The sequence below is a fragment of the Amblyomma mixtum genome, chromosome 2, assembly GCF_055824585.1.
Source record: "Amblyomma mixtum isolate Tamu chromosome 2, ASM5582458v1, whole genome shotgun sequence".
NCBI lineage: Eukaryota > Metazoa > Arthropoda > Arachnida > Ixodida > Ixodidae > Amblyomma > Amblyomma mixtum.
In genome coordinates, this window is record NC_143013.1 from 269,798,250 (window position 1) to 269,819,311 (window position 21,062).

Below are 21,062 nucleotides of genomic sequence, written 5' to 3' on the forward strand. Positions count from 1 at the left end.
TGGTCTCGCTGGTGGCGTTCGCCTGGAACCATGTGACCATGCTCATCCGTGCCTGGAGGATGCTGAGGAAGGTTCCCGGGCCTCCGGACTGGTTTCCCCTGGCCTACGGGCTGGTAGCGAAGAATGCCAGAAAGGCGTCGAAACCGGAGGATTTCAATCTTAGTAAGCCTGCCCGTATAATTTCTAATCGTGTCGTGCCTTTGTTCTCTCTCAGAGGCTCGCAAATTACGAAGCGAACGATGCGAGCCATAACGTAAAGCTTTCATTCGCTGCTCGCTATTTCTGTTCGGAAAAGTATTTTTTCCGCCCATAAAGTTTGCGTAGACCTCGAGAAAACCAGTTAGTTTTTCAGCCCGAAACACCAACATGCACAAAATGTTGTAAAGTACATTACCCTAGTTCGGAATTTTGACTTTTAAACAGGAGAATGCGTCAGATAAGCGCTTGAGTGATCGGAGATCGCACATTTTTTTTATTGAAGCTGCATATTTGACGCTTAATACTCAGCATAAAATTACATTAAAATGCGTGATAATTCTGCACACGTGACTATGTCAGAGCACGTGCTATCAAGCTCATTACTTTGAGAATTATTATTTACTGCGTTCCCTAACTAGCATAAAAACATCGTTGGAGGAATAAAAAGTATTAATTATGTACTCTATGACCGACTGCGTATGTAATGCTACGTGTAACTGTGTACATATCGCCTGAGAAGATTGAACGTGAAATAATCGCGCGCACCAGGAAGGACACGAGGATCATTCCGTGTTTTTGTTAGTATGGCGAACTCTCACTCACTGCAAGATTTCAGTACTTATGATAGTTGCGCCTCAAGCTCTTTGCTCCTTGCGGGCTTATTTGAGAGCGTTTGGTATCGATTACGCTTAGGAACTGCTTATAAAAAAGAACAAAGGAGGAAAACTATATTGTATCGGCAAGGCGTCTTTCGCTCATACCTAAGTGTTATCTTCTCTCAAAGGTGGTTAATGTCATTTGTGTGCGTGTTTTGTGCTGGTTATATTCGTTGCTGTTTTAGAGCCAAATGTGTAGTTAGTTTTTTTTTTTTTTTATTTGACCTTTTTTCTTCCGGATGGCCGCCCAAGGTCAGGTGTGGAGCTCAGCTTGTGCATGTTTGTTTGCGGTTTGCGTGCTGCATATTGAATAAAACGTGATAAAAAACAGTTATAAGACCGACTTAAAATCAGTGTACCGGGCGACGTTTTCGCTGTCGTCTGCTTTGAGAAAAACGCCGCTGCACAAAGAACGAGAAAGGAAACTGACGCAACTGTCTACCTGTTATTATAAAGATGAAAAAAAAAAAAAACGCGCATTCAAGCTTTATTTTGTGACTGTTCATTGCTTTTATATTGCAAACGTTTTGTTAAACAAACGTCCGTTTAGTAATAATTTCATTCTCGATGTTTATTTTATCTTTCGTATTTCATCGCCTTTCTTTTCTTTAGAAAGTTGAGGCGTAGCTCAGAGTTTTTCCCGCGTGTCAAAGTATGCTCGAAGTAGCTTCCGTGTAGAGTTGTTCTTCATCTTTCAAATAATCTGGGATACCTGGCCCTTTAAATCGGCTTTTTTTTTTGTTAATATCGAAACTTAATGAACGGGCTTGCGCTCTGCAGTGGGGAAGCTGCCAGTCATCTCTCTCCCACAACTTTTGTATGTGAGGAAGATGTGCGTGAGGGAAACAAACACCCCGTTTGCTTTTTGTGGCATCAGTGAAGCGGCACCGAATTGCAAAGTATAATCTGCTCCGTATATATTTTGTTCGGCCTGAATAAATTTACGCTCAAAGCGGACATCTTCGTGATACAAGGAACTGACGTGAACTACCCGAACGTTTTCCCGGCAATTGCAGACAGAAAACATTTTCTCTGGAATGTAAGAATGAACAGACCTCCTGTTCACCTCCCAGGACATATACGACTCGCAGTTCATTTCGAAACGACAAACACCGCTAGCTAGACGGGACGTAGAAAAGTAATCTGCAGACGTTTCTTCGTATTTGTCACGCGCCATATCGTGTACTGCTTGGTACGTCAGAATGAAACATTAAAAACTAGCTCAGTTCACCTATGGCAAATATTCAGTAGCCCTTGACAACCGCAAATTGCAACGAAATTATTTCAACTAGCCTGCCAAGATTTCTATAGATGGAACAAATTTAGCCGTCACAGGTTCCACGCCTATATACTTCTTTATAATAGCATATGCGTTATTCTGTGAAGTTTCAAGGTCGTCATCTAATCTGACGTTCGATATGGGCTCTTCGTTGATCGAGATCGCCACCTATTCCGCATTTGGGGTTTCAATGCTTCTGAAATCTACGTTTAAATCCAAAGGGATGGCGGAACCTGTGCCGCCATGCCTGGATGTATCTCCAACCTCGCTTGCATGAACACGACAGATGCGGGACGAATTATGCGCCTGGGTGGGCTAAGTCGCACCGACTTGATAACTGCTCGTTTACATGAACTCGAAACTATAGCGATTCCCACTCGCGCCGCAACCGCTTTCCTGCTCCAAGGTCTATTGCCTGCTCCTCCTCTCTCCTGCTCCTTTCATGCATATAGTTCTATTCCCGGGCACAAAATGGGATTAATGTGCTCTATGTGGAGAGGGCATGGAGAATCAGCCACTACATGTTGTCGGTTTTAGTGGACCTGGCCTCTCGACTCCCCAAGCCAATCCGACATCGTTTACATGAAGTCGGCAACCAGTTTTCAGCCCTAAAGACGAACCCAGCTCGACATTCTGGAGTTTAACTGGACGTTTACATAAACTCGAAAAGTTTGGGTCTAGTCAGTCTTTCGGGCTGAACTTTACCTGTTGTTCTCATATCAAAGCTAGGTGGTCGAGCTCAGTGAGTTGGGCTGATGGAGTGATTCCAGTGGTTCCGTTGACTAAGCCCTAGCAGCGAGGCAAAGGACGTGTAGACGTTCTCAAGTCAAGGAGTGGGGGCTAATGGTAAATGAGAAGAGGAACATGAACCTGTTTAGTTGAAACGCCGTCGGGCCTGCAAAACAGCGATCGCGAGCCGCGATCTCGGATGCCGCCTTCACACGCTCGCACTGCACCGTTAGGCGCTGCGCGCCGGTGCATGTCAACAGCGTTTGTTTTTAGTGCTAAAACACTACTTCACGAGGTCAAACCGGTTCAAAGCAGTGGCCTGATCAGGGTGGTGTAGGGGTACGGACTAAAGCCCTTCTGATCGAGTCCAGCCATAGTAGAATGGATAGTACACTGACTCGGACCACGGCACGTTACTGTAGCGTTCTGTCCCTATAAAGGCCTTTCAATCGATCAAACCAACAACAGCCTTTCGAAATGCAACGTATATGCAAGCGTAAATATAATCGCGCACGATAATGTATTCGGGTGTGATGCCACAATGGTATTGTTGGATAAACAGCACAGTTGTGCGAGTAGAGTGGATACACTGACTCGGACCATGACATGTGACTAGCGTTCTATCCCCATAAAGGACTTTCAATCGATCAAATCAATAACGGTTTCTCGAAATGCAACGTATATATGAATGTAAACATAATCGCGCCTGATAACATATTCGAGTGAGATGCTACGGTGGTATTGTTGGATAAGCAGCACAGTTGTGCGAGTAGGATGGATAGTACACTGACTCGGACTACGACATGTGACTAGCGTTCTATCCCCATAAAGGACTTTCAATCGATCAAATCAATAACGGTTTCTCGAAATGCAACGTATATATGAATGTAAATATAATCGCGCCTGATAACATATTCGAGTGAGATGCTACGGTGGTATTGTTGGATAAGCAGCACAGTTGTGCGAGTAGGATGGATAGTACACTGACTCGGACTACGACATGTGACTAGCGTTCTATCTCCATAAAGGACTTTCAATCGATCAAACCGATAACGGTTTCTCGAAATGCAACGTATATATGAATGTAAATATAATCGCGCCTGATAACATATTCGAGTGAGATGCTACGGTGGTATTGTTGGATAAGCAGCACAGTTGTGCGAGTAGGATGGATAGTACACTGACTCGGACTACGACATGTGACTAGCGTTCTATCCCCATAAAGGACTTGCAATCGATCAAATCAATAACGGTTTCTCGAAATGCAACGTATATATGAATGTAAATATAATCGCGCCTGATAACATATTCGAGTGAGATGCTACGGTGGTATTGTTGGATAAGCAGCACAGTTGTGCGAGTAGGATGGATAGTACACTGACTCGGACTACGACATGTGACTAGCGTTCTATCCCCATAAAGGACTTTCAATCGATCAAATCAATAACGGTTTCTCGAAATGCAACGTATATATGAATGTAAATATAATCGCGCCTGATAACATATTCGAGTGAGATGCTACGGTGGTATTGTTGGATAAGCAGCACAGTTGTGCGAGTAGGATGGATAGTACACTGACTCGGACTACGACATGTGACTAGCGTTCTATCCCCATAAAGGACTTTCAATCGATCAAATCAATAACGGTTTCTCGAAATGCAACGTATATATGAATGTAAATATAATCGCGCCTGATAACATATTCGAGTGAGATGCTACGGTGGTATTGTTGGATAAGCAGCACAGTTGTGCGAGTAGGATGGATAGTACACTGACTCGGACTACGACATGTGACTAGCGTTCTATCCCCATAAAGGACTTTCAATCGATCAAATCAATAACGGTTTCTCGAAATGCAACGTATATATGAATGTAAATATAATCGCGCCTGATAACATATTCGAGTGAGGTGCTACGGTGGTATTGTTGGATAAGCAGCACAGTTGTGCGAGTAGGATGGATAGTACACTGACTCAGACTACGACATGTGACTAGCGTTCTATCCCCATAAAGGACTTTCAATCGATCAAATCAATAACGGTTTCTCGAAATGCAACGTATATATGAATGTAAATATAATCGCGCCTGATAACATATTCGAGTGAGATGCTACGGTGGTATTGTTGGATAAGCAGCACAGTTGTGCGAGTAGGATGGATAGTACACTGACTCGGACTACGACATGTGACTAGCGTTCTATCCCCATAAAGGACTTTCAATCGATCAAACCGATAACAGTCTTGAGAGATGCAACGTATATGTAAGTGTAAATATAATCGCGCCCGATAACGTATTCGGGTGCGCTGCCACGATGGTATTGTTGGATAAACAGCACAGTTGTGCGATTTGAGGAACTGCTCTGCGTCAGCTGCACCCGCTTATGCACGAAAACCGTGCATAAGCGTCACTGTAAAGTATCATGCTCTGGCTACCACGGCGGTTGAGCGGCAGTTACATCGCTTCCATCGACGCGCACACCGCGTGATGCTTCGTCCTCTCGCTCGCTCAACCCAGCCCGACGACCCAACGATAACACATCAGCCTAGTTCTTAGAAGTAAACCTCATCTTGCGTTTTTGTCTGCCGGCTAAGAAGTCAGTAATTCATCCGCCGAAAACAGCCGAAACTTACGTTTTGAAATAAACACTAAAAAAGTTCATCGAATTTTCAAAAAATTAAAGCCGAAACGTCCAATTCTTAATTGTAAAGAACAGATAACAAGCTCATTGAGCTGTAATTGTTTAGGTCCTTCACGCCCTCTTTCTTATGGATTAAGAGGATAATAGCGTTCTTTCAAGATTCCGACACGCTCGAGGTCATGAGACACTGCGTATACAGGGTGGTGACTCGCTCTCACGCAATCTTCCCATCGTCCTTCAACAAACTTGTGGTTGCTTGATTCTCACCAGCCGCTTTTCCCGTTTTAACTCCGTGTAAGTCTCTCTCTACTTCCTCTTTCGTTACGGACAGGACGTCAAATTCTTGCAAACCCCTTATTTGGTCATTAGCATACTTATTATTTTGGCTACTGTAAAGGTCTGTGTGGAATTTTCTGATATTTAACTATCTTATCCATATCTCTATTCACACTGCCCTCTTTGTTTCTAAAGGCGTAAATATGATTTTTCCCAACGACTAATTTCCTCACCACCGCTTTTAAGCTACCACCCTTCTTTGCAGCTTGCTCGATTATTTCCATATTTTACTTTCTTATGTCGTTTACCTAGCGCTTATTGATTAGCTTTGGCAGTTATGCCAGCTCTATCTTTTCTGTGAGGTTAGAGGCGCTCATACTTTGGCCTTTCTTAATCAGACCTTTCGTCTCCTGATAGAGCTTGCCAGTGTCCTGTCTAGCTACCCCACCCCTGCTTCTAATGCGCACTTCGTGATCATACTTTAGAGATTTTCAACAATCTCCTGAGCGTTGAAGTCATCGTCCTCCGTTACACTGAATATCTGTTCAACAGCGCTATCCTAAATTCGTCTGCTTTCCCTCTTACCGCTTGTTGATGGGCTGATTTCTTACTAGTTTCCTCCGATATCTGTCAAGACCTACCTAATTCGAGACCTCATCATCATATGATTACTAAATCGCATACTGCCGAGCACCTCCACATCCCGCGCTATGCCAGGATGTGCGCACATTATGTAGGCTGTTCCATTTTTAGTCTCTCCATTCAGTATTATCCAAGTGCACTTCCGGTTCTCTTGTTTGCGGAAGTAAGGATGATCCGTAAGCTATTTTGCTCTGGAAACTCTAGTGATAAATCTTTCCTGCTATTCCTAGAACGTCTGCCGCAGTTTTTCATAGCTTGGTCATCTGCCTGCTTCTTGCCTACCTTCGCATTGAAGTCACTCATCCAGATAGTGCATTGCGTTTTTGTTCTACTCGTTGACGATTTCACGCCATCAATGAAACTTTCGACTATCTCGTCATCGTGACTAAATTTAGGGACATAGGCATCTGCAACATTCAATTTTCACTTCTTGTAAAGCCTAATTATGATTACTGCCACCCTATAGTTAGTACTGAAGAATACCTCTATGTTTCCAGCTATATCCTGATATATGAGGAATCCCACACCTAGTACTCGTCTGTCTGCTAATTCACGATCGCACAGTATGTACCCGTACTTTAGCACTGTAAGCGCCTCATCTGTCCTCCTAACTTCACTAAGCCCTATGAGATTCCATTTAACATCCGCTTGTTCCTCGAAGAGAACTGCTAGGCTAGCATCACTGGATAGGGTTCTAGCGTTAAACGTTGCCAGGTTCAGTTTACAATGGCGGTCTGTACGTAGCCAGATACAATGTTACTAGACCTGGTTCTAGTAACATTGGCCAGATATTCTTAGCACTCTCCGCTGCGTCACAGGTCTGACCACCGCCGTAGTATGTAGCTCCGCAGCCGCTGGGAATTGAGGGTCGGGAGTTCATTGGTGCATTTATCCAGGAGGTACTACCCCGGGGTGGTCAAATCCTGCTCTGATGAGAGGGCGCGTTGTGGGCTCTCATTGCCGGGATCAGGCCGCGCCTGTTTACTCAATTCCATCGACACTCAGAATTTTTTTTTCCGGCGGACAATTGCGCGGCGCCGGGATTCGAACCGCGGTCATCCTGCACGCGAGGCGGACGCCAATTGCTTTGTAGCAGCAACACCAGTAAAACGCAGCACAGGTGGCCGCCGATGAAGATGATACCGATGAGCATCCTGGTTGGGGCTGCACCTCGTGCTGGAGTCTCGCACGAGTCTGTTCCGGCTTGCTGAGGGCAGTGCGTCGAACCCTTCCTCTACCGCTAATAAATCAGCCGATTTCTCTCACATCCCTGCCTCATAATGGTCGGCGCGAGAGCTGCATATGTACAAATTTTCATGTATTGCCTTCATGTATTACCAAATGGCATTCATGCAGTTGAAACATCAGCATGGTCACTCAGGGATTGCGCAACCCAGGGGTGAAAGAAGTTCATTGACGTAGGCTGCGAAATGTATATAGGGACTGTACAGCAGCCACAGTCTTCTGCAGTAGGGAGAGAATATCTATACTAAAAGGGTTAATGCATTGGGGCGCTCCACTTTAATTGTTCTGCAGTGGAGGTGATTCGGCAAGCAGGTGAAGAAGGAGATGATGATGATGATTGACGTAACACGGCTGATGATGACGTTTTTGCACTGTGAAACGTTGGCTTTCAGCTGACGGAGCCCTTCTGTCCTGGGAGTTGCATTGCATTTTGGTTGCAGCGAAAGCTAAATAATCTTACATTAGGAAGTGCGATCCCTACTAAGAAAACGCGAAATTATTTTTACTATCCGGATGTTACCGCACGAGATATTTTGTTAATGCGCGCCGAACGCCGAGAAGAGAGAGAGAGAAAAAAGGGGAAAAAATAAACTTAAACTAGCTCATCGACATGCAATATCCGAGTACAGTTCGTTACTTTTAGACGCGCTCCGTTGCAGCTCCGTTCTTTACCGGATAGGTAACGTTAAAATGTCGCTTATGAGCCAGAAAGCTTGCGCAAAGTGCGCATATGTATCTCTTCACATTACGTAATTCAGCGTCTCCGCTTCGGAGGTCGTTGGCGTCCTCATTGCTTTTTTCCCCGAAACCATTTTCCTCGTTCGCTATTGCCTTAAACTGTTCGCTTGGTTGGGTATCTTCTTTTCCCCCTATTTTATCGCTTCTCGGATACTGCATCAAATGCAGCGGCATTTGCTCGCAAGGTCACGCGGTGTTGCTAGGACATTTACTCATACCCTGTCATGGACGGCTGGTAAACGCAACAGGGCACTTTTAAAAGAAAGACAGGAACAGGATAAATAGTCGGCGTTTTAGCGAACACTTTCAAAAATTGTCAAAAATAGGCCTTCTGAGCAAAAATATGGCTTTTGCGACATAATATTACCTGTGTTGGCGGACACCAGAAAACCGGTGGATCGTCTTAAGAGTAAGCTGGTTGACTAATTTTTAATAATTAACTTTTAATAGTACAGTTAGGCGTCTAGTTGCAATTAGTGATTTGTAGCCGTGGTTAGTGATAGCCATATCAGTTTTCAAAATTTCGAAAACGCGATTACCCTTGGCGCTGTGGCTCGACAAAACTTGGCTTTTTCTACCAGTTACATTAGTTACGCGCACTGAAGGAGTTGCTTTGCCTGCATGCTTTCGAGAGCGCATGTATTTTCGCACGATGCAGCCAAAAATTTTGTCGACCCACAGCGGCGAGGGTAATCGCGTTTTCGAAATTATAAAAACTGTAGTGTCTTTTACTGACGACGGCTACACACATCTAATTGCAACTAGGAGCTTAACTCTAGTAGTTAAAAAGTTAATTATTAAAAACTGTCAACCAGCTTACCACTTAAGAAGGCTAACCGGTTTTCTAGTATCCGCCAACACTGGCAATACTATGCCGCAAAAGCCTTATTCTTACCCCAAAAAGCCTATTTCTGAAAGTTTCTGAAATTGGTCGCTTAAACACCCGGTATACTTTGTGGCACCATCATACCAGAATTCGGTGTTATCGTTTTTCGGCGTTCTTAAAAATGTGGTTGAATGAATTAACTGGTCATGTGCCAACGTTCCCCGAAGCAGAATAGCTAGAAACGGGAGAAAGTAACAATTCCATTCCAAGTACGCTATGATTCCACTCCTTTCACTCTTGGTCATTTACTTGGACCGCCGCTGCGCCGGTGTACCAACGCACGAAAGCAGTTACAATGCTCGGAGCGGGTTAGCTTTTTTTCAGAGACGACAGTTAAGAGCGCGCTTCCTGGTTTTTCGGCGTCGGCGTAACACCGAGTCACGCGGACTGGTCAGCATGCAATGCAGTGACGCCATGCAACGCGTCATCACAATGCGCCACGTTAGCGGTCCAACACAGTGACGTCGCGAGTGACAGCCTCTGACGTCATGCATGATGTTGCTGCAACGCGCGCGGCAACGCGCCGTACTCAGTGTGCCGATCACAGTGACGAAATGAGTGACAGCATAGTCAAGTCACGTACGCTCCTACCTGAGTGGACAAATGCTAATGAATAAACAATATCGCATTCCCCACCGCGAATAGCTGTCGCTGAATCTCGCATTACCTTGTGGTAACAGTCCTGTTATTATTTTTTTTTGTCTCAATTCCTGAGCAAGTATATCAACGAATTGTGCATTTACTTTTTGTATCTGTCGCTCTGTCGTCCACATTCATACCGTGCTTTGTAAATATAACAACATCTGGCCACAGTTGTTAGGTTAGGTTAGTGACCTTACACATACCTACGACTCGCATTCGAGCACCTTACCTCCAAATAATTCAAGTGCTCTGAACTCTACTTTTCACTACGTGTACCCCATCGCTCGGGCGCTCTACGCAAGACTGGCACGCACTTTATACCTTAGATCATGCAGGTACGAACAAATTTATTCCCCGCCTCAGTGCAACCAAAACCGACTGCGGCATCCACACGGGCGGCTTGAACTGCTGTCATCAACCTTACCCCCACGTCGGGCGTTTCATAACCGGGCGCAAAGGGGTTGGTTGACCAGCCAACCACATCGGTAAGCAGCTCGCATCCGCCGTATAGGATGCAGTTCGCGTGCGAGGCCAGATTCGGTGTAATGACACTCCATTGGGAGAAATGCATTATACCGAATCGTTCGCATTGGTTTTCCTGGCCACGTGTGCGGACGGCTGACAAGGCGAAACCAGCGAAGAGATGAGAGACGCTCCGTGATGCCGGTTATTTGCTTCGGTTCCTTTGTTTTTAGTTTGTGCACTTACTAAAAGCCCCCCCCCCCCCCCCCCCCCCCCACACACACACATAACCACACACACAAAAAAAGCAATCTTTACCAAGGACGCCACAAGGCGCAGTGGTAGGTTTATAGTTTTTACGGTGCCTTGCAGCGGCCTTTCCTAAATGCCTCCGGCATTTAGCCTCTCTCTCTATCTTGTCGTTATTGCGTTTCTTGACGCTGCTGTCGGAGAGATGCATCGACAACTTGGTAAAACGTAGAAGCTTCTGGAAACCTTCTTCATAACTTTGTTTTCTTTTTCTGTGAAAATTTTCACTGCAATGCAGACATGGGAAGATGGCTCATTCCTACAATACGCGCCGTTTTTAAGTGATTTGATGATACAGCGAAGTCAGCTGCAAGGCGTTTCGGCGAGGGCCGCCAGGGTTCTTGCTGCAAATTGTTGCATGGTTGCAGTGTTGTAGAAAACGCCGATATGAAGCAAGTGAAAGAGGCGACACACGATGCTTTTTGCTTTGAACTAAAAATTGAACAGTAGTGGCCAGCGCTATCAGCGTCTATTGCTTGCTGCTTAGGACGCTTCGCGCCTTGATGATGAGGATAAAACTTTATTTCGTCAACGCTCAATTAATTGTCAGATCCTCGAGTGGGGTCAAGTTTTTTCTTCTTCTCCTTCATCATCACTATCATCATCAGCCTGACTACGCCCACTGCACGGAAAAGGCCTCTCCTGTGTCTCTCCAATTAACCCTCTCCTTTACCTTGACCTTGAGGTTCCGTGAAGAGGCATGCTGCGGCTTCCAAAACGCGATGCACGGCCCTTTTTTGGGTTTGAGAGTCCGAGCTGGTCACCGTATCCTCACTCTCCGCTTGGTTAGAGTGGCCAGTGGGAGCTGGGTCCTCAGGGCATTCATATAATAGATGAGCTGTACCAGAATCTGAATATTGGCGAATATGATCCGGGATAAACGATGGACCACTCATGTTGATTGGGTAGAGCATCTGTCTTGAGTTGCCTCCATGTTACCTGGTCGAGTTTGGAAAGAGATCTGTCGGTGGGTGGGTGGTACATTCTGTCATTTTGATAGCGCATTGTTATTTCTTGGTACGTAGCCATGCGCCCCCTAGCAGACCTCAGGCTTGGGCAACCCAAAGCCGGGCTGACGAATAATCGGCCATAATCGTGGGCTGCGTCATTTCCTGGATGGGAAGAATGCGCAGGTACCAATATAATTTCGATTTAGTGGTCTAGATTATTTACCTTTCTAATAATGCTGCTGGCTGTATAATTCAGCCTGCCGGCCGCAAGTTTTTGAATCGCTAAAATATAGTTAGCAACGGTGGACGCGACTGCGAGAGATATAGCCGCCGTCTCCGCATGCCCCGGCCGCCTAGGATCAGTTTAGAACGATTCCCATCTCAGCACTCGCTGTGATAGGTATTTTGCAGAAGAACGGACCATACGCATTTGTTTATCTTGCCTGCACAAAAGAAAACAAAAAACAAATATAAAACAACAGGATTGCACTTGTCTGCTGAAGAGCGCAAATGCGACAGCCATTGGCTGTCCTCTTCTCTCCGCTCATTTTTTGGTCATTTTTAAGATTTCTATGTACATATTTTGGTCTCGTTGTTTTTATTTTTGTTTTCAGATCACTGCGGTGACCCACATTGGAGTAATGCTCTAGCAAAACATCCATATACTATATCGAAGTCTGTGGCTGTACTGACATCTATGTACTATATCGACGTTCATGGCTATTTTGACGTCTAAGTGTATTTTTCGCGCTTTTTCGCATTTAATTAAGTAACTATATGACTACACCTCTTCGCCGAATACAGTTTAATCTCCTCCGTACACCAGCCAAATTTTATCTGTACTGGTACACTTCCACACCTCAGTGCCCAAACTGTCCTCACACGCATGCAGACATAGAACACTGCCTTACACAGTGCCCCGTGGCCTTCCAGTCCCCCGCCTATCCTTTCCCGCCACCCCCACCGTGGCACATTTGGCTTGCCTCCCGGGACCTGAACCTGCAACGCGCCCTCGTCACCTTGGTTCAGGACCTATTGAACGCCTAACATAAAGGCTGTTTAATAAAAGTGTCACCCCCCCCCCCCCCACCACCACACCTCATCTACCAATTTTTTTCCCGCGGCAACATTTTATCACACACTATCCGTCCCAATCACACTTTCACGCATTTATCTTCATAGAACGACGTAATCGTGCGGACAAAATTGGGGACACTTTTCGCTGACGCGACAAAGCCTTATAATGCTCTCGCATTAAAACAAGTAAAAGAGCAGAGGTAGAAGGGAACCATGTGTCTCTTTTTGAATTATAACGGCAAAGCGACTGCAGTAATAGAAGACGTCCCGTGCATTAATATGCAAGCCGAGAATTTCGATAAAAGCTGCCAGGGAGTAACGAGTACAGAGGAAGCGTGACGCCTTACGGCGTCCGGCCGTCTTGGCAGTGAGCGCAGAATTTCTTCGTGCCAGCGCTGGGACCAGCAGCCAATAGGTACCCCGACTTCACTGGAGCGGCAGAAGGGTGGAAAACGGGGCGAATTGGTGGGCACTCGTAGTGAATTCGGGCGCCATGAAGACGGCACAGACAAAGAAAGACAGGACCAAGACTTCACTATCAATCAAACAGGTTTATTGGATACACAAAATAATGCGTAAAGTGTGCGTGCGTGTGTGAATGTTTGCATAAGTTTCTTTGCAGTTGTAGGTCCCCCAACCGCAATACTGAGACTGCTAGCTGCAAAGTAGGCATCCGCTATGCTGTGACCACGCCGACATTTGCATATATCAAACTTTTTTCTTCTGATTTTAGGTTTTGAATCTCTATTCGGTTGGTGTCTAGAAACTAGGTCCCTCACAACCCTGTGGACAGGTTGTGGTGACGTTTCAAGGTCCCGTGACCGCTCTCGATCTATAATTAATTTAATTGCCACCTCCTACGTCGGGTAGCCTGCTCACAATCCAGTGGGCAGGTTGCACCTGCCGCGGTGGACAGATCTTGACGACGTCGCAAGGTCACGTGACCTCTATCGACCAATCAGGGTGGCCCATCAGGGCAGTTTGGGACGACGTCACAAGATCGCGCGACCTCTGCTAGCGAAACGCCTCCACTGGACGTCGGGGCATTCAGACAGAACACATTTTTTTTTTTTTTTTCTGAGATGGGCAAATTCCGCATCAATGTCAAAAGTATAGCGTGCTGACACTTATCTGGATGCGTTCAAATTTGTCTCTGTGATCCCGCGTGCCAGCTGATCTTTGTGTTTACACAGAACTCGCGTTTCAGGCTTCCGCAAAACTTCACACTCAATTATCACTTGGGCGAAGAGGGAAAGGGAATCGGCGTTGCGGCCGAAATAGCAACGCCGCACTCGAAGTTCTCGTCGGCTCCCAATCCAGCGCACCCATCACATTTTGGGAAAAAAGATGAGTAGTCAGCGACTAGCCGATCGTACCCAGCATGAGATCCAACTCGCCCGCATTCAGTTCATCCACGCCACAAATATACCGGCAGATAAACGGAAGACACAGGCAAACCAAGGAAAGACAACAACAGAAAGAACGAATGCGAATTGCTTTATGCCATTCATGCCATTCTCAGGTAGCCACCGCGATTGCTCAGTGGTTATGGTGCTCGGCTGCTGACCCGAAAGACGCGGGCTCGATCCCGGCCGCGGCGGTTAAATATCTTTGGAGGAGAAATTCAAGAGGCTCGTGTACTGTGCGATGTCAGTGCACGTTAAAGAACCCCAGGTGGTCGAAATTTCCGGAGCCCTTCACTACGGCGTCTCTCATAGCCTGAGTCGCTTTGCGACGTTAAACCCCATAGACCGACCGACCGACCGACCGACCGACCGACCGACCGACCGACCGACCGACCGACCGACCGACCGACCGACCGACCGACCGACCGACCGACCGACCGACCGACCGACCGACCGACCGACCATTCTCAGGTAACGGTTCGGTTCATGGGGTTTGACGTCCCAAAGCTACTCAGGCTATGAGAGACGCCGTAGTGGAGGGCTCCGGAAATTTCGACCACCTGGGGTTCTTTAACGTGCACTGACATCGCACAGTACACGGGCCTCTAGAATTTCGCCTCCATTGAAATCCAGCCGCCGCGGCCGGGATCGAACCCGCGTCTTTCGCGTCAGCAGCCGAACACCATAACCACTGAACGAACTTCGTATAACGAATAGAGTAGGAAAGAAGGAAAATAATCGAAACGCACAAAAACCAAGAAGGAGAAAGAAAGAGGTGTTCCTAGGACAATAACGAAGTGTACGCGGCGTACGACACACATGCACGCACGCACACAAACGCGTGCGCGTGCGCGCATTCGCTGCTGCGGCGCGTGTGCACAAATTATTGGCTTGTAACCCTGAAAGCGCTGCCCAGCTGACCGTAAATTTAGCGGTCGCAGCCGCCACGTGTGTCCGTCGCGTTTTACCTTCAGAGTGGGTTGGTGGGATAGGAGAGGAATCATCCCTCACGTTCTCCAATCTCTCTAGCGACCGGCTCGGCCTTGCCTCAGGCACCTCACAGCCGGTTGCCGCTGCGCACGCGTCCGGCGTGGATGCCACGCGCTCGCGCCTTATCCCCCTCTCCGAGCGCTGTTTACACACGCGCCCGCATTCAAGCCTTGTTACATCACTCCGCGGCTGATGGAAAGCCGTGCCTCGTATCTCACAGCGCGTCACTCTCCACACAACGACCACGCTCGCCCAGCGACTACGGGTCGCGATGTCTCCGCGTTGACGACTTCGTCCACTGACTTCATCCCTTTCGTCGGTTGCGCCCCGTTCATTTCAGCGACATCCCTGCACTCACAAGATCCACCTCCAGTGCGACAACGTCTACTGTGAGCTGTTAGGGAAAAAGAACGCTCAAATGGTTGTTCTGTAAGCAGGCTCGATTAGTTGCCGTCGAAGGCGAGCCATTGTTTCTTTATTCTGCTTATTCAAAGCCTGTCTGTTTCTAAAACGGTGTAGAGCGTAACGACAGGAACTCAAGCCTGTCGTAAACCTGACTTGTACTTTACGGTGTTCAGAGTAAACGTACGAGAGCGGTTCCTCAGCGCTCGGTTTGTAAAGACCCATGGACGTGCTTCTCTGCCAAAGCGTTTGATTGCTGACCTTGACAATAAGTACTCTACACTTATCAGAGCTGTGAACTACCGGCGAAGTCCTTCACGAATTTTTTCTTCTTTGCGCCGCCTGTCCCAGAAGTTTATCGCAGTCGGGATTGTGGAATTTCTGTCGAACTAGCCGCGCATAACTTAGCGTCTCTGCAAGGTCAGCGCGCATTGTAGGTAAGACGCAGTCAGTAGAAAAACCGTTTCGCTGTTGGTTTCACCGAGGACCATCGGTGCACGTGGTCCCATAGAAGAGATAAGGGGTTGTGGATCTCCAAGGAGGGCGAAACTCGAAAAAGCTTTCGCCGAGAGAAGGGAACAGGTTCGGCATCCGGTCAGTGCAGACCTTTGAAGAGCGCTTCGTGAACAGAGCTTGGAGACATCCCGGAGACGTCGGTTCGATTCAAACATGGATGTGGTTTGGCACGCCCGCGATCTGCGTGATCGGCTGCCGGTGAATGTGACTCTCGTGCTTGTGATCTCCGTCGTGATATCGCTGGTGGCGTTCGCTTGGAAACATGTGGCCATGCTCATCCGAGCCTGGAAGATGCTGAGGAAAGTACCCGGGCCTCCGGACTGGCTGCCCATGGCCTACGTGGCGGGAGTAAAGAACGCCATCTCGAAACAGACGTCGACACCGGAGGAGTTCAAATTTAGTAAGCGTTTTGTCCTGTCAAGTTCGTTTTTTTTTTCTGTGCTGTCTTTCTGCGCTTAAAAATCCAATTCCTGCAAAAAGGCTTTCGCAAGTTCGTAAGTCTGCGCATATAATTTCTAATCATTCTTGCTCAATTTTCCCAAATTACGAAGCGAACGACGCGCACCATAACTTAAAGCTTTCAGTCGCCGCTCGCTATTTCTAATTGGAAAATTATTTTTTCCGCCCATATACAGTTTACGCAGACGTATAGAAAACCAATTAGTTTTGCAGCTCGAAGCACCAATATATGTTGCACAGAACAACACACTAGTTCGAGACTTTGACTTTGAAACAGCAGGATACGTCAGATAAGAGCTTGAGTCGTCTGAGAGCATGCACTTTTTTTATTGAAGATGCATATGTGAGGCTATAAAGTTTGACAAATCTCCACACATGACTATGTCGGAGGACGCGCTGTTAAGCGCATTACTTTGGGAATTAATATTTACTGCATTCCCTAACTAGCATAAAAAGCATCCTTGGATGGATGTGAAAAGTATTGTGTAGTGCGAACAACTGCGTAGCTAATGCAACGTGCAACTGCACTCTTAAGAAAAAGGATCAAAAAAAGAGTAAACTGTCCTTTAACACACACCCTTTTATGAAAGGGTGTGCGCTCTGGGGCAGTTTACTTCCTTTTTTTCTCCCATATAGGCGTATTCGTGTTTATGGTGTGCGTACGCAGCGTCTGAGAGGATTGAACGCACGCGTGTAGTAGGAAACGAGATTCCCTTCGCGTTCCCGTTTGTATCGATAACTATCACTAGTTGGCAAGAGTTCAGTTCTTATGATACTCGCGCCACCAGCTCTTTTCTCCTGGCGCGCCTATTTGAGGATGTTTTCTTTTCGATTACGCTTACGAACGGCTTATCAATAAACCAGAGGAGGAACGGCCGAATGTATTGGCAACATATCTTTTGCCAGTACTTATGTGTTATCCGCTTTCAAGTGTGTTTAACGTCATTTGCGTGTGTGTTGTGATGGTTGGATTGGTTGCTGGATTAGTGCCAAATTTAACGTTAGTTTTTTTTTTTTTTCATTTTGCTTGGCATACAGTTCTTCCTTTTTCTTAAAATTCATAGTTGCCATTTTGCAACGTTGGCTGGGTTAGGCTGGGTAGGTTGCTTTACGCACACCCGCCCTCTTAATAACATGTGCCTTAATAATTTCTCCGACGAGTTCGTGATTTAATGCCGAAATAAAGCTGAGCGCATCTTTGAGCGTAGCCGCATTCCCTGAAATGAAAGTTTGCAGTGAATGTAGAAAGTTTGATGAACATTTTGGTCATATGGCCATCCTACATCGGAGTGGGCGGGGACACAACACATGAACATGTAAAGGTATCGACTGTGATATCGACGTACTGAATGAAAGTTCCAGTTATGGAAAGAGGCGGCTGAAATAATACTAGCCTCCCTATTGGGTTGAAGATTAAAGCTTTATGTATTATTTATTTGTTCGCTTTTAAGGAATTTCGTAAATGCCAGTCTGCTAGGACTGCAAGCACGTGGTTAGCGCTGTAAATCAACCACTTTACATCTCGCGAGGAAAAGAAAAAGCTGGTATCGTCTGCAGATACAGGGTGTTTCACCTAAGACTCTACATAATTTTTCAAAGGAGGCTTTTTCAGTTAGGAGAGCGCTATTTTTTTCGGCATAGCAATGTCAGCGGTGTATAGTACATCAGAGTACAGTTAAGACGTGCTAACTATCAGATTGGTTAATAACAACGGCCCGCGCGATGCCCTCACTGGCGCAGGGCAACGCATCTGTGCCGGCCTGAAAGTCATCGCGGGGGCCGCAGCCGGCCCCTCTCCCTCCTCCACGCAATTAGCACGCCCGCGCACTCTTCACAACCTTGCGTGGGCAGCACTGCACATTTATTTTGTTTTTATCGCCTGTATTTGTACATAGTGTATATTGCCGCTCTACCCCTATCCTTTCTTCTATCACTCCCCCCTTTCTTTTTCTTTCTTTCTTTCTTTCTTTCTTTCTTTCTTTCTTTCTTTCTTTCTTTCTTTCTTTCTTTCTTTCTTTCTTTCTTTCTTTCTTCCCTTCTTTCTTTTTTTCTTTCTTTCTTACTTTCTCTCTTTCACTCTTTCTTTCTTTCACTCTTTCTTTCTTCCTTTCTTTCTTTCTCTCTTTCTTTCTTTCTCTCTTTCTTTCTTTCTTTCTTTCTTTCTTTCTTTCTTTCTTTCTTTCTTTCTTTCTTTCTTTCTTTCTTTCTTTCTTCCTTTCTTTCTTTCTTTCTTTCTTCCTTCCTTCCTTTCTTCTTTTCTTTCTTTCTTTCTTTCTTTCTTTCTTTCTTTATTTCTCTCTTTCCTTCTTTCTCTCTTTATTTCTTTCTTTCCTTCTTTCTTCCTTCCTTTCTTTCTCTCCTTCTTCTTTCTTTCCCTCTTTCTTTCTTTCTTTCTTTCTTTCCTTCTCCCTGTCCTCTCCGTCTCATTTTATTCCCGCCAGCCGCAGCTCAGGTGCTTCAGGCTTCGATGACAGATGCCGCGGCTAGCAACATCTGTTCCTTCATATTTTATTTTCTTATTACCAATAAATAGCCATGACAACATTGAATAGTTAACTTTTTTACTATTACTGTTAGACTTCTTAATTATTCAGAGGCGTGTAGCGCAAAGTAAATAATATCCATATTAGTTTCTAGAATTTCGAAAACACGGCTACCCTCGGCGCCGTGACCAACAAATTTTGGCTGTTTCGGCGAGTTACGTGCACTGGAGAGGTTGCTTTGCCTGTAGGCTTCTGTATTTTGGCGCATGTATTTTGGCGCGATGTAGACAAAATTTGATGGGCCACAGCGCCGACGGCAACCACCTTTTTGGAATTCTAAAAATTAATATAGATATTTCTATAGGCCGCTAGGCTTGTCGGCACTGGTTGGACGCTGTTCCGAATTCCTGGTAGTTATGGAGATCAAAACCAAGAGCGTTGTTGGTATTTGAGTTACCTTCATTTCAACTAAATATGGGTTTGCGCTCTAATGAAGCACTATACGGGGAGACGGATAGTTATATACTTATTCTGAAACCAGTTTGCTTTAGTACGTATGGGCAGCCCGTTAGGAACTCCGCAGTAACATAGAACTCAAAGCGTTGGTGGCTGGAATGCTGAGAATATATGAGGCATGCCTGGCATTTGAGTGGAGGGATTTTGATTACCTTCGTATTACGACAACCTTGACTGCAGTGTGCGCATGTTGTGCCTGACAGGACTACGCTTGCATGTTATAGTTCCCGCGCACCGGAAAAATAAAATTCCTGTACGTGTGCCGAGCTTCAACAGCACACCTCTGCGGCGGCATCGAGTAACTGGAATCCCAAGGGCCCGCGCATTTGCTGCACAGCGCTTGTCAGGAGGGGGAAAAGTTGCATGGCAGCTGCGGGATCACGCTGCCATGCAATCCTGCGATCCCGCGCTGGCAGCTGCGGGATCGCAGTTGCGCAGCACTGCGGCAGCAACAGTAGGGGATGCGTTAGCTTAGTAAATAAGCTTTTTAAGGCGAAAGCCTTTAATGGCTCATACTGTCGTTTGTTAAAGGTGCACTGAAGAGGAATCTGAACTTGTCTTTTTGCCGCGGGAACTCGATCTACACGTTCCTAGCATTCTTAGAAACTTCGACTTATTGCCCTGTATGGCCGATTTCCCAAATGAAATCGAATTAACGGCCGGCTCCCGCCATTTTTTTTTTTTAAATTCTGCCTCGTACGGTGGGCGGAGTCGACCAACGCGTGGAGTGCCTTTCACCGAGTCCCGTGGCGGCTTGCCGCTCTGCCATCGGCGGAGTAATACGTAGTAGTCCGTAGTAGCAAATAGTCCGCGCGTATTTTTATTTCGGCGGGCTTATTTTGCGGCTATATTATCTGCGAATTAAACTATTTATTCATGGAAACCTAAAAACAAAATAAAGCGAAAGCAAAGCCTCCACGGAGCTGGCTGAAAGGAACTTCACGCGTTGGTCGACTCCGCCCATCGTACGAGGCAGAATTCAAAAAAAAAGGGCGGGAGCCGGACGTTAATTCGATTTAATTAGGGAAATCGGCCATACAGGACAATAAGCTGCAGTTTCTAAGAATGCTAGGAACGTGTAGATCGAGTTCCCGCGGCAAAAACACAAGTTCGGAATCCTCTTCAGTGCACCTTTAACAAAGCATGTCACATGCGCTTATCTCGGGAACTAAAAAAGGTAGAAGAAAACCAAATGGTTGCTTCAGATAGGGGAGGAAAAATGAGTCTAGAAGCCAAGTTTGATGACTGTAGGTTAATTAGTTATTTAATTATAGGCAAAAATGACGAAATTGCGTCTTAATAGCGCGGACGTCGATATAGCCATGGGAACGGTGTGACGTCAAATCCACCAGATGTCGTCATGGCATAGTGAAAATTGTCACAGAATGGTCGGAAAAACGTCGGATTTGTGTCAAAAATGAGATGGAAAAATGAGTAATTAAGCGTAATTAACAATTAAGATCCCCGAAAGATGTATAATTTGGGTATCGATAGAGCCACGCGAACGCTGTGACGTCGCATCCACCGGAAGTCGTCACGGAATAGTGTCCTCGGCTTTCGCCG

The 21,062-nt window shown here is 46.2% G+C and overlaps 1 protein-coding gene across 2 annotated transcripts in view; it reads left to right on the forward strand.

Moving 5' to 3' along the window:
• Positions 1-21,062, forward strand: part of LOC149363978 (cytochrome P450 4V2-like) — an 83,142-nt gene that overhangs the window by 5,713 nt on the left and 56,367 nt on the right. Inside the window, exon 1 of one of the 2 annotated variants that reach the window (XM_089573963.1) lies at positions 15,239-16,441. The exons of the other annotated variant lie outside the window; for it this stretch is intronic. Within the exon in view, the coding sequence (XP_089430089.1) occupies positions 16,195-16,441 (247 nt within the window). The 5' untranslated portion in view covers positions 15,239-16,194. Of the gene's footprint in view, positions 1-15,238; positions 16,442-21,062 lie in introns of those variants that run through there. 2 annotated transcript variants of the gene reach the window in all.